General features: G+C 46.5%; 1 protein-coding gene across 2 annotated transcripts in view; it reads right to left on the bottom strand.

Moving 5' to 3' along the window:
* Positions 1 to 1,353: 1,353 nt before the first annotated feature.
* Positions 1,354 to 18,021, bottom strand: part of ATG4B (autophagy related 4B cysteine peptidase) — a 37,736-nt gene continuing 21,068 nt past the window's right edge. The window contains exons 5-14 of one of the 2 annotated variants that reach the window (XM_027875761.1): positions 17,747 to 17,848; positions 16,899 to 16,971; positions 15,762 to 15,866; positions 13,296 to 13,375; positions 10,949 to 11,142; positions 9,251 to 9,329; positions 8,485 to 8,630; positions 5,342 to 5,398; positions 4,831 to 4,924; positions 1,354 to 3,419 (exon numbers count right to left, since the gene is read on the bottom strand). In XM_027875761.1, the coding sequence (XP_027731562.1) occupies positions 3,346 to 3,419; positions 4,831 to 4,924; positions 5,342 to 5,398; positions 8,485 to 8,630; positions 9,251 to 9,329; positions 10,949 to 11,142; positions 13,296 to 13,375; positions 15,762 to 15,866; positions 16,899 to 16,971; positions 17,747 to 17,848 (1,004 nt within the window). In that variant the 3' untranslated portion in view covers positions 1,354 to 3,345. The remainder of the gene's footprint in view (positions 3,420 to 4,830; positions 4,925 to 5,341; positions 5,399 to 8,484; positions 8,631 to 9,250; positions 9,330 to 10,948; positions 11,143 to 13,295; positions 13,376 to 15,761; positions 15,867 to 16,898; positions 16,972 to 17,746; positions 17,849 to 18,021) is intronic. The other variant, XM_027875762.1, reaches the window with a different exon arrangement.

Here is an 18,021-nt window from a genome sequence, read left to right as displayed (position 1 = left end):
AGCCTACATAGGATCAGGATAAATGACTTTGTTTGATGACTATTCTTTCATGCTATTAGCTAATCTTTCACTTGAAAACTTAAAAAAAAAATCACACCTGAATAGTGACAGGTAAAAGACCAAACAATTTTGTTCGATCTGTTATTCTACCAGACAAGGGTTCAGGCACAGCGAACTCAAAAGTATGCATATTTCAACTACCTCCTAATTAGACTTCTCCATTTTTAAAAGTTCCACCCAAGATGTTACACGCATTTTTGCACTACCTGGGTTGTCATTTTGGACCCTTCAGGTTCCAGATGATGACATAGAAACTGGAGACTGGAAAACCTGAGAACTCACTGAAAGGTACAAAAGCTTTCGTGGACTTGGAATGGAGAGAACTTTTCCCTTTGGACAGCCCTGGATTAATGGATTCATCATATCAACCTCTGACAACCTCCAGGAGGTATTCCAGGGAGTTGGTGTCTCAATGATGAGCAGCACTGTGGACACAAAATTAGGGAACAGATTGAACTACAAACCAACCCACATCCTGCATGGAACAAGAAGCAGTAAGAATTCTCTCTGCACTTGTAGTGGCATCCATATACAAAACACGTGTTGACATATTCCATAAATTTGTAGGAGGCATTTCCAATACCTCAACATCGTACCAGCAAGTGTGAGATATAACATATTTGTGCCAGTAACTGGCACTGTAGGCCAACCTCAGCACTACAAAGGTTGTGCATAAGATCAATGCCTAACCTTGGGTTGGTACATGTCTTAAAACTACTATCTGATGATGGGGAGAGGAAATATCCCAGATAGAGGTGGTTAACTCAGTGAATGCACTAAGAAGAGCTGGCTGTTCCTCCCACAGTAACAGACATAGCAGTCTATAATAGACAAGAGAATGTGAAGAACATAGGAAGGGAAAGATTCCCATGCATGGGCACTGTCACCCTGGACCCCTGGATCTTGCTCCAACAAACTTTCTCAATCTGTTGAGTGCATCAGATTTTGGTAGCTGGAGGAACATTCCCACCAATGGATAGGATTATGGCCCAAGAGCACCCCAGACCCCAGTTATTACTTCATGGTGTGCTGCTGCTGCATTCCACAGAAAAATCCACAGAGGAATACAGGGTGGAGACAAGGCCTATTTCGTTTTTAAAATCTTAAAAAGTTCATTATTTCAGGATATCACTTCATAAGTTAAAGGGGAAAGTTCCACCGAGATAAAGCACAACCAAAAGAATCCTCCTGCTAAGGTTCTGACCTCAAATGAACCATTATGGAGCCACGCCATCGACTTTAGGCAGACAAATCAATCTCACTTGGAATTCAGTGATGTTTCAGAAACCAAAGGGCTTTTAAGAAGCTTGTCAGTTATTTATTCAGATAAAAACATAAAGCACTAAATGGAGAATTGTCCCCACTCTCCTTCCCCACCCCCAAATATACGTGAAAGACAAGGAATGGATTAAGAAAAGGAAAAGAGGGAAACGGAGTAGTTTGTTTCTTCTAGACGTCGGCAGGGTGCCGTGGAGTCTCTTCAGGATGGCACTCTGAATCCATTTCCCTTGCCATCGTGGAACTGAACATTCAGGTGTTTCCTAACAATCTTCTCCCCTTTACTTGCCCAGGACAGAAGCAGGAGTCAAAAAGTGACAAACGTGGGCACTTAGCACTTTTGCAAATACTGATTTCTCTTTCCTAAGGAACACAGTATAGTAAAAGTGATTTTTCCTCATAGAAGACCCACTTCCCCCATATTCTCTATATGCATGATTAACACATGGCCCACAAAGATCCCTCCCCTTCTTTAAACATTTCCTAAAGAATTGACAACATTTGACAAACGGCAGCTTTATACCGAAGCGAGGCTGTAGAGGCAGTCAGTTAAGGACTAAAATGGTTTGAATTTGTATGCGGTGCAGATGAGAACGACAGGAAAAAACCAAACAGGCCGTTTCTGAGCAGGGCCTAGAGAACGTCCCAGGCTGGCCTGGGTAACTACGACAGGGACTTGCCATTGGTTTCTAAGATTATCACTGCACCAGACTCCTAAGCTCCAAACTGTTCAGTTGAAAACAGCATCAAGCCAAGACCACCATGAGTAATATCTCACAGAGCTCAGAAACCACAGAGGAATTCCTGTTTGTTGGCCATGACTTATGAGGAGTGGGCAAATCACACAACTTAGCCTGCCTCTTTCTCCTTCAAGCCTTTCCACACTCCCGATGTCGGAAACCTGCCCTGGTAGGACACATCTTCTCAAAGACTTTCTGCTAATGTTCTTGCCTGTCAGAGGCCAGAGTTTGACTCTTGGTGCCATGGGAGAAACAGGTTTCTTTCTTAATCTCATCCCCCTGACAGAAACACAGCCTGCTGCGCTGCCCTAGCTCTTTGATGGTGATGCAGTATTACTGAAGACACGGACACACCTGGAGTTCTTTCGAGGACAGCATCAACCACTCAGAAAATTTACCCCTTCTGTATCTATGACCTCAAGGTCACGCTCAGCTTGCGAGGGACAGAAACCACTCTTGTTTTCTCTTTTTTTAAATACTGTCCACAACTATCAAGGTTTTGTTTTGGAGTGTGCATGTGCGCGCGCGCGCGCATGTGTGTGTGTGTGTGTGTGTGTTTAGTGGTCTTAAATAGCCAATTCTGACTTTTTTTTTTTAAATGAGAAACCTTGGTATAATAAAATTCAGTCAGTCCAATTCCCACCCCCGAGGATAGCCCTTAAAAATAATGAAGGAGTAGGACAGAGCTTAAAGAAGACTGAGAAAGACAATTCTGTGTCTGCAAGAAAGCACTGCACATAAAGCAAGAGCAGCATCACGCTGTGGAACAGCAGGTGAACTCCAGGCATGACACGCTCTGCGCGGCTTCAGACGCGTGAGTCCGCGTGAGGGACGTCCAATCCACTGCGCTCCTGCTGCGTAGCTAAAATGAGGAACTGACATCCAAAGCAAACCAAAGCTCAGAGCATTAGGAGGGGGAACGCGAGCGCAGCCGGGGAGAGAGGAGACCCCGCCCAGGCCCGACGCACTTCACGGCCTTGGCTCTGCTCCTCTCACACATCGAGGCGTCACCGTGGTCTCCATCTCCTGTGCTGAGGATCCTGACTCCAAGCATTAAGGCTTCCATGAAAACATATTCTTGATCCAAGGACAGAATGCAGACAACGCCCCCTCTGCTCCAAGGCTGCACGCACACCGGGATGGATGGGACACTGGGATGTCATCAAGCGCCGGTGAAAACTGCCGAGCCGGGCTCTCAGAGGGGCTTCCCTCCCCACCCCCCACCCCCCACGCAACACAGATCAGGCAAGTCAGTTTCCCAGCCTTTTCAAAGGGACAAAATTTCAAAGTCTTCATCTTCCGAATCAAAAAACCTTTCCAGTCTCTCTACGTCGGAAGAGTCTAGGGGAGAGAAAACAAACGTGTCAGGTCAATGGAGTGTTTGGGTTGGGTGGGGATGGGGTAGAAGAGAGAGGGACATGAAGAGTCCTAGTAAAACCAACAGTCACTCCTTGAGTACTTATTGTGGGCAGAGCGCTATCCTAAGGGGCCATGGGGGTTTATAAAGCTTAAGATCAGGTCCCCGCTTTCAGGGAGTTTATATTGTAACTGAGGAGAGAAGACATACATGTACGTGAAAAGATCACTATCGATGCATATATTCTAACTGAATGAAACAATAAAGAGAATTTCGTAGGGAAGGGTTTCCAAATAGTGAGGTCAGGAAAGGCATATGGGCTGAGCTAGAACTTCAAAGGAGACAGTATGGGCCCGGTGGGAACCCACGCCACGAGGCATACTCAGAAAACGAGGAGGCCCTCAGAGGCCGGCTCCTCCAACCCCTCATTTTCTAGGGGAGGCTTCTCAATAAGCTGCTGAAGCAGAGCCAGGACGTGAAGCCCAGAGTGTTCCTCCAATTGCAAGTCAAGACCATTGTCTACCAGGCCATGCTGCTTCTATTTGAGGGGGATCAGAGGGATGAAATGCTATGAGTGGGGAGAACAGTCAGGAAATGGAGAAAACAGGATGGTGGGAAACAGATAAAAATCAGAAGCAGCAAAATATCTTTTTTTTTTATTGAGAAGTAAAAAGTAAACTGGAATTTACTGACCCAATGCTCAAAAAATATAACTACCCTAAATACGATGCTTGATGTAAACCTTGCCACTAACCAAAAAGAGGAAAATGGTATGTAATGAGTTCATAACATCATGGATAATGTCTACTAGACCTATGGCTGAATTAAAGGACAATGTGCCACACACTCTTAGACATTACTGCTTTATGTCAAAATATCAATGGAGGCTTAGGATTAATGACCACTTATCCAAACACATGTAAAATCTCCATACAAATTAGTCAATTAACCCAAGCGTCTGGGTAAGTGAAAAATGGAAACGATAACAGGAAATCACAGACCGCAACACAGACTACAAAGTAATGAGTCCATAGGAGGATTTAAAATAAAACAAAACAAAACACAAAATCCCACAAAAATTCAGTAGAGATCTATCTACAACTTTCTTCAATATTCAAATAAGTAAAGACAAAAGTAAAGAAAAAATAGCTGCTTATTTCTCTGGGCCAAAACCACAGATGTATATTTAAAAAAATGTGCAGGGAAAAATTCAGACTAGAATGTGGGCCTAAGCTTTGAAATTTTTCAGGGTCTTATTTCTCCCTGGCTGTGTCATTCAAATGAAAGTTCAAGCGTGAGCAGTTAATAGCCAAAAGCAAAAGGGTGTAGAAAAAGAGCCACTGCAAATGCCACAGGCTCCCACATCGTCTGCTACTGGGACAACATGGAAGTTACCTAGTGAGAGGTTGAGAACGTCTGGGCACGAGAAGTGTGAAGGCTGCCGCTCGACCAGCTCAAACATCGGCAGGGCTCCTGGGATTCGAGATAACTGTGAGGAAAGCCACGGAAAGAAGCTTCAGAATAAACCTGGTCCCGTCCACAAGGCTCCAGAGCCAAAGGTATGCCCAAGATCTGGCATCTGGAGCAAAAGGTGCCAATGAGGCGTGCCCCACTGGAAAATTCTGTATTATTTTCCACAAGGATAATCTTTCGTCAAATCTCTTCAGTTATTTATAACTTACGTAACTGTGCCACAAACGTGAGGCAAAGATTTAATGTAAAAATGACTCAAATTCAGAGCAAATTTCATTATCAGCATTACTGCCGCTATCATCTCTACACCTTTAAACTCCTTTTAATACATAACTCAGGATAGTTGTTCCCAGTTTTACCCGTTTCTTAAGAAATAAAGATTCTGATTTTACAGAGACTTGTTCATGCAGAACTGAAGAGAAGAAAGACAAACCTTTTTGACTTGTTGGCACCAATCACTGAAGTCTTCCTCAGTCTTGCAGAAAAATCCCTAGAACAGACATCTAGTTTAAGTGGAGATGTGGAAACACAAACCAAGATGAACACTGGCAAACATCTAGCCCAGGCACTAGAATGGCTCCCACCAGCCAGTTCAGCAAAAGGAGCAGTGGAGACAGGCTGGCCCCCCAGTACTCCCTTTTCACAGCCTCAGACTTCTCCCCCTTCCCAATTCTATTGTGATTACACATGTTAATGAAGCCACAAGATCTGGGTTCCAGCAACTGTGTACGTTGAAATGCTTTAAGGAAAAGGTCACTAAAATACAAAAGCCTAAGTAAGACAGTGAGTGCTGCCTATGAATGCGGAAGGTTAGCTTTTTCAATTCTACTAACAATAAAATCAAATCTTAAACCCTACAAGTATTTTAGTTAACATATACAGCTGAAACAGTGCCAAAAGAGAAAACTAAAAAAGACAACTAAACTCAGTGCTTAGCATAAGCGCCTGGCACACAGTAAATGTTTAATAAATAGACACTGATGATTACACATGTATAACTATTATCAAACTGCTTACCATCTCAGGGAAGAGGGGAAAAAATTTGGAACTCTAAGATGAATGTTAAAAATAATCCTCAACTTTCAGCAAAGTCAACAGTCCTTAATCTTAACACCTTAAATAACAAACAGATCACAAACTTGCCACTGAGGCTTGACGGAGGATGGGGGAAACCTTCAATTATCTAGACATCTCATGGAGTGCTTTCTCTGCCAAATGCACAGCAGCCAGAAGTGCCGTGCCTTGCTTTAATGACAATTCCATCATTCAGAAGGTGTGGAAGCCAACGGGGGGAACATCTGTCCTGCAGTGGTGCAGTTCCAGGGACATGAGAATCCTCTCTTTGTCCCACGTGCCAAGCCCTGCTGGATCACATCCCCTCTCAGGACACTCCCCTCCTTGGTCTCCCCTCTCCTCCATCTCTCTGTTTCTCTCCCCTCTTTCTCGGTCTCCTCAAACTCCTTCAGGCAGGGAGTCCCCCTCCACCCCAGCCCCAGGAGCCTGACCTTGGGCCCCTCTCTGAGCATCTGCTTCAGTCCCAAGACTTAATTATTAGCTCAGAGCACAAGGCCCTTTCAACATCCAACCTTGACCTCACATTTCTTCATTCCAAATCAGGAGCACATAGAAGCACATCACTTGGGGATCCCCATCCCTCGATCACTCATTTCTGGACAAACTGGGGGGCATCCCCTGAAGTAAAATGGAAGCTTCTAAAAGGGCAGGAACTTTTGGCTTTTGTAATCTTGGCTCTTTGACACGTTTCACACATAGCAGGTGCTTGATAAACGCGTATGTGAAAAAATAGGGATCATTCAACTCGAGAATAAGTGACAGAGGGGAGAAGAGTAGGGGAAAAGCGATAAATGTCCTTAGATTCCTACAGGTTTAAAAGATAAGGACAATTCTGTGGCCTAAAGAAGGAAGGATAAAAAGCTCTCAAGAATGAAATTTTGGGTTTTTTTTTTTCTAGGCAATAGGGTTAAGTGACTTGTCCAGGGTCTCACAGCTAGTAAGTGTTATGTGTCTGAGGCCGGATTTGAACTCAGGTCCTCCTGAATCCAGGGCTGGTGCTCGATCCACTGCACCACCGAGCTGCCCCTAAGAATGAAATTCTGAAGACATAAAGATGAACAATCCTGCGAAGGAAAAGGGAGAATTGTCTCTATGGACACACAAGGTATTCAATGACCAACTTAGATTTTAAAAGAGGTGAGGAAAAAAGGTCCTCCTAACGAAATGAGGGCTGAATTTTGAAATTTAGAAAATCAGCTTCTCCAAGCATAAGATCAGGGAGGCACCTCTGGATAGGAACTTGACTGAAAAAAGAGTGAGGGATTCTTGTGAACTCTAAAGTTCAAAGCCAGTTAACAGTGAGATGACAGCAGCAACACTCCCCGCCCCCCCCCCCAACATCCATCCTCAAGCTACATGAAAAGACGCAGGTGACATTTGCACGGGAGAAAAGCAGACTCCAGAGGAGCATGAAAGATGTCCAGGGTCTGCAAGACTATCAGGATGAAGAGGGATTGGCCTCATTTTGCTTGGCCCCAAAATGCAAGGCAGAAGCAAATTCTGGGGCAGAAGAGAGCGACCAGGGAATGGGTTCTGGGAGGCTCCGAGCCGGGCAGTCAAGTCTCGCAGACATTTCTAAAAGGCAAACCAAACTTCGGTCTGTGGTTTTGGGAATGCAGACCCCTCCCTGCTAACACAGATGAAAGTCTTCAGTATTTACAAGACGACCTCTGGGAGGTACTAAGGCTGAAAAGTAGTCACTGTTCTGTGGCGAGCCTGGAGAACAGGCTTTGGGAGCTTGCACCGGTCTCCAGACAAGAGGTGCGCAGGCAACCCCTGGCTGAGTAAGGCTGACCAGGACTTCTCAGCCAAAAGGCAAAGCCCGTATGAACCCAGGGTCACCTCCACACCATAAGGCATTAGGGTCAGACTTCAGAGAACGAAGAGACAAAATGGGAAGATGTTCCTTCTCAGTTGGGCAGGTTCATTTCAATTCCAAGGGTTCCCTTTTACTTTTAAGATGTCCTGGCCCACAGGGGTTTTGAGGATCATCCAGATAAACAAGACGGTCCCAGAAATAAAAGTATACATGAGGGGGAAGAACCACCCTCCAGCCTACAGCCACATTTAAAAGAGGCGAGGCAGTAAACACGCCCCCCCTTCCAGGCCCATACCCCAAGGAGGTCAAGGATAGAAAGAAAGGCCAAGTGTGCAGCACTCAGAAAAAATCAGTGCCCACTGAGTGGAGGATAACTGAGACTGGAATCTTGTGTACAAGGAAATGATGACCAGGAGGAATTCAGTGACGTGTGGGAAGATTCACATGGAATGATGCAGCGAGAAGGACTCCCACAACAGAAATGGGACCCCCAAACAAAACGGCCTCCCAAGCAAACACCCTTCCCACTTCACGGCAGGGACAACACGAGGTACACAGCCCGACAAGATTGTAGCACAGCGAGCTTTTCTTCAGCTGGAAAGGGGGTGAGAGTGCGTAGTAACGAGCGTGACACATAAAGAGCGACCACCTAGAGAACACGGCATGGGGTGCTGGGTACGCACCACGGCGATGGAGGGGTCCAGCTCCCCGATGTTCATCCGGCACGGAGGGTGCTGGCAGTGGAAGGTCTCGTCGGGGAAAGCGCCACCTTCGGCCAGCTCCACGGCGGGCTGAGTCGTATGTGGGTCCAGGTAAATCAGCTCCTCCCCTGGGCAAGCAGAGAGGAGAAAATGAGAAAGAGCAAGCAGACCTCCTGCACACGGAGGGAAGGGAGCAGGCAGGGGTGCGGCTCTCCTCACCACATTAAAAGCAACCGAGGGAAAAAGGGGAGAGAGTAAAGAAAGTAAACACTGAATGGGGCTAAGAAAGGAAGAGTCACTAAAACTACAGACTGTCTGACAGGTGGGCAAGCAGCTTCTGGATGGAAAAAAGAGGCTCGTCTAACAAAGCGGGGCTCAGGGCAGTGAGACCCAACTGGAGCGAAGAGACACCCAGAAGGGTCTCCTCTTGGGAGTTAACGTAGAGCGAGCGAGCAATAATCCCTTAGAAAAGGGTGACGCATCAGCTCCGTCTACCTGACACTGGACCCAGCCACGCTTCCGCCCTCGTAAGGAAGCCGGCAATGTCGAGGGCTGGTGTTCTGAAGGAAACAAAACAGAGAGGAGCGTGGAGTGGACGTGTGGGTAGGAGGAGAGTGAACGACTGCAGCATTGCTCCATGGCATGAGCTCAAAGGCACAGGGGTACACTGAGCACTTTTCTTTTTCTCCTTTTTTAAATTTCAAGGCAATCTGGATACCACAGTAATCCAGTGCTGTGGGTGACTCACCTACATATCCAATGAAGTAGTGAGCACTGTTAGGCTTCCCTCCAATTACTCCCAGGGACTGGGGCATCATAAAACAGTGCTGCAGAAGAGACAGGGGCGAGAAAGAGAAAGAGAACCACTGAGACACAATACGTCGATGAGGGCCGGGGAGGAGAAACACAACACCGAGAAAACCAGGATGGCACTGTCGGGACTGGTGGGGATGGGGCTGCCGGGGGCGTGCGCATGCGCTCACACACGCACGCACGCACGACACCCGGAGACCATCACAAGGAGGTTATGGCCCAGGGCTACAGGGTAAAGGACAGCCTACCAGTGACACAGAGATTCAGAAGGGTAAGCTTGGGGAAGGCTTCATAGAGAAGGCAGGCCCTAGAGACGTTACAGGATACAGAAATGGAGGGGAAGACATTGTGGGAAGGGAAACAGCATGACAAAGGGCTAGAGGCAAAATCACCACAGTACACGGACAGCCAAGAGCCTGGCCTAACTCAAGCCCCCGAGATTACGCAGGGGAGCCGAGGGATTTGAGCCCAATGAGCCAGCTGACGGAAAGCCTTGAATGCTAGGGCAAGAAGCACAGGCTTCTGACAGGCTCTGGGGAGGTATGTGCCAAAGCACAACAATAACAAGATAAAAGTAGCATCTGAGGAACCCCCATCTGGCGGTGATGTGTAAGCTGGCTTGGAACTGGAAGAAATTCGAACCACAGAGACCGCAGGCAAGGCAAGCACCCTCAGTGGGCCTCTGCTTGCTGATCTGTAAAATGAGGGGGCTCAACTAGAGGCTCCTGGGGTCCCCTTCAGTCTCTATGACTTATTGGGCAGCTCCTACAGAGATCAGGCCCGAATGCCATCAGCTTCAAACAGGGTGGGCGGGGGGGGGACAAGAAGAGCGGCATCCTTTAGAGAAACTGAGGTCAAGATGGACTTCATGTTTGGAATGAGAAGGGTGGTGACAAATAGACAGAGGAGAGAGAAGATCCTGAAAGTGGGATGTAATTTACAACTCCCCAAAGAGAAGTCCTTAATATCCCAAACCCGATCGCAGAGGCAAAAGAGCTCCATGAATCTGTAAAGTCAGCGAGTTCTGACTGGCCCTACGCACGTGGTCAAGCTAGGGGAAACATCTCATCTGTTCAATGCTCCAACTTCTCCGTCAAGTATCACAGCTCCAAGCGCTGCGAGACTTTATAAATGACTTTAGGCCACTCTGGTGACCCTCGGACCCAAAGACCCTGGGCTCCGGGCCAAGTTCATCAGTTAATTGTGCGGCCTGTTAGCGATTCAAAGTGTGACTCAGTGTCACCTCCCTACTATTTCCTCGCCTGTAAAATGAAGGAGTGGGAAGAGATGGGTTCTCCAGCCTCTTTCACCCCTAACACTTATGCCTTATGTTTAACCATAATGTGAAGTCATCAAAGTAAATAAGCCGAGCTGGATGAAGTGCCGTGTCCAAACCAGCCCTGCCAGCTCACACACTCTCCACCCAGCTCCTGTGGCAGCACAAAAACGACCGTCCAACCGAGTGGTTTGGGTATTCAGCATGGCCATGCGTCCTAGGACCAAATAACTGCTATTTCAAGTACCGGTTTAGAGGCAGAAGGAAAGCGTGCAACCAACTATCTGATGCTGCCTCAATGTTCCTCAACGCAGCCGTGCTTCAGGCCAGAGCAGACTCCTACTCCCCAAACCCTACCTTTAGGGTTTCCGTGTAAGCTTCATTGATATCGGTGAGCCCAAGGCGGAGAGGGATCAGCAGCACTAGAGGTTTCCACTGTGACAGCTGGTCAGTGACCTCAGCTCCCGTGGGGTACCCATTAGAGAGCAGTTCTGAGTCTGGAGGAAATGCAGCAGCATCTGGGCGTGCAGAATTGGCCTTGCACAACCTCCCTAAAAAAGGGAAAAAACAATATATGAGGAGCACGAAGGCTATAAGCTCAAAACGAACATTTAGGAACTCCAGGACGCATTTAACGCACAAGAAACACAAAGTTCACACTTCCTACTGAGTCTGACTGTCTCATCATCAGAGGGCAAACAGAGGACTTCTCCTTGGCCCTGCCCACTCCTCAAAGTGCCTTCTGACCTACTTTAAAAAGCTCATGCCCAGCCTCTTTCATTGGTCCATCGTCCTCTTCCTGCTCCCTGTGGCGGGGTGCCCCCCTTGGTGAGCACCGTCACCCCCATAGCTTACGTCTGCTCCCTCAGATGAGAGATCGTTTCCTTTTTTTGGATCTGTAACCCTAGCACTCAGCACAGGGCCTGGCTTGGGGTAAGTTCTTGGTGACCAGTGTCTCCCAAGTCTATAGATTCAATCACCATTTTTTCCTGAGCTCCTCCTACAACTCCAAACTGCCTGCTGGACACATTCCCTTCCCCCCACTGGCTAGCCTCCCAGGACCTCAAATGCAACATGTCTCCAACAGACATCATCATTCACCCTCCTGACCTGGCCTCCTCCTCTGAGCTTCCCTCTTTGTGTGTCTGTCGCCCCAGGGGCACCTCAGCTTCCTTCTCCTTCGACCCCCTCCAACCAATCAGTCTCCAAGGCCCAGTTACTCCAGGACACGCTCGGTGGCTCTCCCCTCTTCCCACAGCCCTGGCTGAGATGACGACTTCTAAACTGCTCTGCCTGCCTCCAGTCTCCCCTGTCACCAAGCAGTCCTCTTCTCACTTGCCAAAATAATCTTCCTAAAGCAAAGGTCAACATTCTTTCTTACAATCACATAAAATTGGACTGATGTAAGAAATGAGTAACAATTTAAGAGTTATTCAAAAGGGAAATGGAGGGGCAGCTAGGTGGCGCAGTGGATAGAGCACCAGCCCTGAAGTCAGGAGGACCTGAGTTCAAATCCAGCCTCAGACCAAACACTTGACACTTACTAGCTGTGTGACCCTGAGCAAGTCACTTAACCCCAACTGCCAAAAAAAAAAAAAAAAAGGAAAATGGGCTGTTTTGACAAGTACTGGGTTTCTCTTTACTTGAAGTATTTGAGCAAAGGTCAGATGTTGACCTGTTGGGCTGTGAATTCTTGTTAAGGTACCAACTGCACAAGACTGCCTCTGAAGTCTTCTCCAGCTCACATTCTATGATTTTGTAAGACTCTGGATTCTAAAGTACTAATACATAAATTCTAGTATTCAGGCAACTCTTAAAAGCATTCATTTCAGCCCTTTTAAAGATTTAAATTCTTGCAAAGGTGGTACCTATATTTTCAAATTCTTTTTTATGAAATCTGCCCTGAGAGGAGTATTTGGATAACAACGGTCTGATGGTGAGTCTCAGCTGGATGTCCATGGCCATCATATTCCTGAAGGACGAGCCGCTTGGGTAAGAGAAGTACTGAGTACCTGATACGCCAACATTTCACGGATGAAATGTGACCTAACAAGTGTCTGAGAATCTCTAAGTGGGTTACATTTGTATCCAGCTGTATCAATACACAGCAAAACGCAGGCCACTCTGAATCGTCCTTCCTTCCTTCACTCTCTCCCTCAACCTGCAAAGATCATTTTTAAGAAAGGTCCGTGTATAGGCCATGTACAGGCCCTCCCTCCCGCCCAGCTCTCCAATGCTCTCACAGGAGTCCTCTGGGTTTCCAACTGATTTTCTTTTATTTTGCTGAGACTAGAAGTATTAGCAGGAACTACATTTCACTTTCACGTTGGGCACTTCTGTTTGTCAGAGTTCAGGACACTAGCCACCTCCAAAGCACGGCTGCCCCAGCGCTAATACAAATGCAGAAATCTGGCCCCTCCTTCACACCAGCACTGTGGGACACAGGCTGCCACCCTCAACCTTGCTTTGGTTTGAGGTTTCCTGAGGACCTATTTTACTTTAAGATAATTTTCCACTCTCCCTTCCTCCTCAAAGTACCCGCCCTGTGATGCTAAGAGTAGTTTTCCCTCCATGCTCTACAATCCGTCTGGTCCCAAGTTTACAGTTAAGGTTTGTCAACCACCTGGATTTTGTTCTGATTAATCTGAGGCTTCCTCCAGTTAATTTTGCCTCTACTGCATCTCTCAACACTTCAATGACTTACTTATCTCCTCCATCACCACAGTGTTGTCCATTGCTATGTGGACGGCCAATGAACTCCATGTATCAAAAACAGCAAGTTTCCTGAAAATAAACAAGGGTGGGAGAGAAATAAGCAGGCCAGCGGGCTCTTGAACAGACCCCATTACACTTGTTTCTCTTCCCTTTGATTCTTGAGGTGAAAAGCTACAGTGACCCAGTGCAGCAGAAGACAAGCAGCACAGCCACTGAGTGGACAGGACAAAACCACCATCAAGACATAACTCCCACCGGAGAGCCACAAGCTACATTTCAGGAGGGGCGGCAGCCCCGACCTGTCCGGCTAGGGACCCTGTCTCTTGGCCTTCTCAAGCCCCTGCCGTCTTTGGGCTCTGGCCGCCTCTTTTCCTATTACTGCTCTAGGAGTGACGAGCAGCCTCTAACTGTTCAAGTCAGGAGTAGGTGACCATGCCACAAGAGCAAAACTGTGCAGAATGAACAGACAGGGTTGGCTCCTGAGGAATGAGACTGAGCCCCTAAGCCACCCACCCAAATCAGGCTCATTGTTTTAACTGGACATAGATCAATGACATGCAAAATCATTACTGTACTACTGCATGGTAACCAGGCATAAATGATCAGCAGTTTTCACATACAGAACTGAAATTAATATTTTTTTAAAAGCCAAAAAATTTTTAAATTTACTTTCTCCTGGTAATTATTCCTCCAGGGTCTCTAAATATCAGTGTTCAGTTTCTTTAACATGTAAAAAACTGGCACTCCCATACCCATAAGAGACAACTGTCCTCTATCCAACTCCGCTACAACAGGGGCTCCCTTCCCTGATTCTCCTTTCCCCCCATCCCCAACATCTGAAAGGGAGTTAAGAGAAGAGAAGAAGACATCCAGGAACAAGGATAGGGACAATACAACCCAAGAGCCCTGCCATCCAGAAGGGATGAAGCGAAAGAATGGGAGGGGAGCATTTAGGGTTAAAGGAAGTGTCCGATGAAGAAGGAAGACGAAGGGTTAGACACAAAGTAGGGATCTGTGCTCAGGTGTGGGAGGCTCGAGATTTCCATTCCGAAGCAGCAAGAATGCAATGACAAGAGGATAGATCTAGAAACTACTAAGAAATAAGCCCTCAGTAGCTATAGCCTAGGGGAACAAAGCAGAGCACAAGACTCTTTGGACTCAGGTTATCCAGGTCCTATGATGAAAGCATTGGTAAGAGGATACAGTTAACCTCGAAGGCTGGTTTGCCTTAGGGCTTCAGGCACGTTGTGAAAGAAAGATTTTTTTAACAGAAGACAAAGCCTTTCATCCCACAATAAGAAAGAAGAGACTTTGAAAACAAAAACAGGTGCAGCTAGGTGGCGCAGCGGATAGAGCACTGGCCCTAGAGTCAGGAGGACCTGAGTTCAAATCTGACCTCAGACACATAATACTTCCCAGCTGGGAGACTCCGGGCAAGTCACTTAACCCGAAATGCCTCACTAACAAAAACCCCCAAACCAAAAACAACCAGGAGAGGAATAACACGTTAATGTAAGTTTTAGTCTAGGCGTACTTAAATAATAATATCAGAACCCTCAAAGTGGCTTATTAGCTTGACGGAAATGATGCCACTCAAGGGAAAAAGAAAGGCGGAAAGGCCCTGAGCCTTCCTCCCCTCCCTGATTCTGCCCAGGGCTTGCTCTTTTCTGCTCATCTGTGAATAGTCATTCACTTCTTTGGCCAGCACCACCACATGTGACCAGTTTGGAGGTGGTGGGGAGACAGGCACACTATTACACTCTTGGTGGAACCGGACATCGACACAGCCATTCTGGAAAGCACTCTGAAACACCACCCAAAATGCTGTGCATCCCCTTTGGTCCAGTGAGACAGCTACTAAGTCCATAATTCAGAGATCAAAAAGAAGCAGAAAAAGACCCAAACATATAAAAATATTGATACCAGCTCTTTTCGAGATGGGGAAGAACAGCAAACTAAGGGCGTGCCCATCAAGTGGAGAATGGATGAACAAGTTACAGTATATGCATGTGATAGAATACTAGTGTGCTGTAAGATAAGAAGGGGATGGTTTCAGGGAATCCCAGGAAGACTTGTATCAACTGAGGCAAAGTGAGGTGAGCAGAACCAGAATAACAATATTATAAAGACAAATAAGTAACCTTGAAAGACATGGGAACTCTGATCAACACAATGCCCAGACATAATTCCAGAACTCATGATGAAATCTGCTGCCCACCTGTGGACAGAGGGGGATGGATGCAGAGGCAGTCTGAGACATTTGTTTGGGACATGGCCAACGTAGTCATTTGTTTTGCTTGACTACACATGTTTTTAACAAGTTTTGTTTTTCTTGCTTTCTCAATGTAAGGGAGGGAGATGAGAAGCTGAGAAAGAGATAATGAAGACCTGAAGATAAAATAAAATTGATTTAAAAAAAAAAAAACACCTTCCTAGCCCCTGGGGGATCACGTACCTCAACAGCATCGAAGCCCATGCTGCTTGAACTGAGCTCTCAGACATTCCATGATCAGAGTTGTGGATCCATGAGAAAATTTCAATACTAGTAACACGGAGCTTTCTAAAAGTTTAAGGTTTTTTTTTTTTAATTTCAGTGGGAGAAAACAGAAGAGACAGAAAGCTTGAGAAGCCCAAGATGGCACCTGCAGACAGAACGAGTGAGGCAGAGCCGGGCCAGGCCAGGCTGAATAGCCCAGGCTGGGTGAGGGGAGTTGACAGCCTTCCTGACTTCATCTGAGAATTCCTGGGCTTCCTTAGGAGTGAGTCTGTGAGTCCAACATCCTCTTTCCTTCTTCTTCTTACCTGTCATTCAATTCCGGAGAAAGGGAAGGAGTCCAACCTAACCTCTCTTACATCCTCATTCCCCACAAACGGTCACAGGTCAGTTCCCACAGAAGGCCCCCTTCCCACAGACACCAAGCAGGCTCTCACTGGCAGCCACGCTCTGAGCATAGGCTACGTCAAAAGGGTTCTTCTCTGCCTTTCAAGTCATTCTGTCCCAAATGCCACAAATATAAAGATCATTTATCAAGTTCACTGAACACATATGGACCAGTCTGACAATGACACCTATAGTCCCCACCCTCAGACCACCTGTATTTGTGGGTTGTTTCAATATAATTCGAGCCCAAGTGCTTCATGACCAAATTAGCTTCAAAAATACTGTTTTATGTTGTTGGGACACAGCTATAAGAGTGAAATTTTAGGCATTAGCCAGCAGATGGGGAAATCTATGGTGAAAGAAGAAGAGAACTAAGGTCTTCCTACATCCCCTGAAATCACAGTACTGAGAGCCTACTCGTAAGACAAAATACTATAGGATTTCAGTCAATTTTGTTCTCATTTTAAGCTGGAAAACACTCTAGGAATGATTGATTAATCACTTGGAAAAGCACGGAAAGGGCCCCTTCAACAAATGTTAAGGGTAACAATGTTTTTTTTTTTAATTACTTTAAAACAATACTAACAGTTGAGCATGTTTTCTGATGCTCTTATGGCCTAGTGAAAAGCTTGAAAGAGTTTTTCAAAATCGAGTTCCATTACTGCTTTTCCTAAAAGATATGAAAAAACAAAATAAAAGTTCAGTACATACTTGAGTACTTGTGCGACTGTGTTTGGTCCGTACCACTGGCCTATAGATTTGCCCTCTCCGACTCCCATTTGAGCTGCATCAAAAAGAATCAAGTTAGTCACGTTTATATCCTTCTTTTTTCTAACATCCCTTAGGAACATAGCTGAGTCTTACTTGGAATGAGGTGTTTTAGAAACCTGTGTAACAAACATTCACAAAAACTACTAGGCAAAGGAAAGGGACAGGAAAGAGCTGCTCTATTTCCACTCAAAGAGAAGGGCGGTCTTGTCAGGAGGCAGAGATTGTGGCAAAGCTATGGAAAGGGGATGAGATGGGGGTCACAATAACAGCGCTGACCTCTCACGGCTGTGAGGGAGGATAATATCTGTATAGGCAGAAAGCGCTAGCTCCCCACAGAAAACAAAGCCAAGTAACATCCTCACCCCAAAGGCAATACTTTTTACACGTGGCTTCTTCTCAAACAGCAACATGCCACCATTCTTGTCAGGGCAAGTCCCTCTTTATTAGTTAAATGTGCTGCCGACATCAGCCCTGCAGAAGGCTCCGCCCTCTGAGGGGCTGTTCACAGAGAGCTCCTAGAACAGAAGCCCCTTCCTTTATGAGATGGGAGCACAGGCACTCTCCTATTACAGAAGAGGAAACTGAGACACAGAGGCATGCTGGGTCCTGCACAAGGTCGCAAAGTCAATACCAGTCAGAGCTGGCACCTGAATCCTAGTTTTCTGACTCCAAATCCCACGTGCCTCTAATCACACCAGCCCAGAAAGTTAAAGATGTTCCTAGACGAGAAAGGAAAAACCCGCCGGCTCTCCCCAAGGAGCTGCCGACCCCCCAGATGCCTTTCCTACCTATCTGGTGGATGGAGTACCAGCTGTCCTTCTTGTCAGTGAAGGCGTTGAGAACACGGAAGTAGCTGTCCATCTGCCTCCTCCCCCGCTTCCATCTCCAGTCTATTAGAAACACACACCGAGGTCAGGGTCGCTGAAAATCTTCACTGAGATTTTGTGATACTAACCAATGAGAAACAGCCTTGGCAACACAGAGTGAATGTAACGTAAAAGAGAACATTTTATCTCAAGCTGATTCACCCACAACCAGAGAAGCAGCAGGAGAAAGAGGTGAG

Source organism: Vombatus ursinus, unplaced genomic scaffold, assembly GCF_900497805.2.
Source record: "Vombatus ursinus unplaced genomic scaffold, bare-nosed wombat genome assembly UNPS02014810.1, whole genome shotgun sequence".
Taxonomy (NCBI): domain Eukaryota; kingdom Metazoa; phylum Chordata; class Mammalia; order Diprotodontia; family Vombatidae; genus Vombatus; species Vombatus ursinus.
This window is presented reverse-complemented; position numbering and strand designations above follow the sequence as displayed.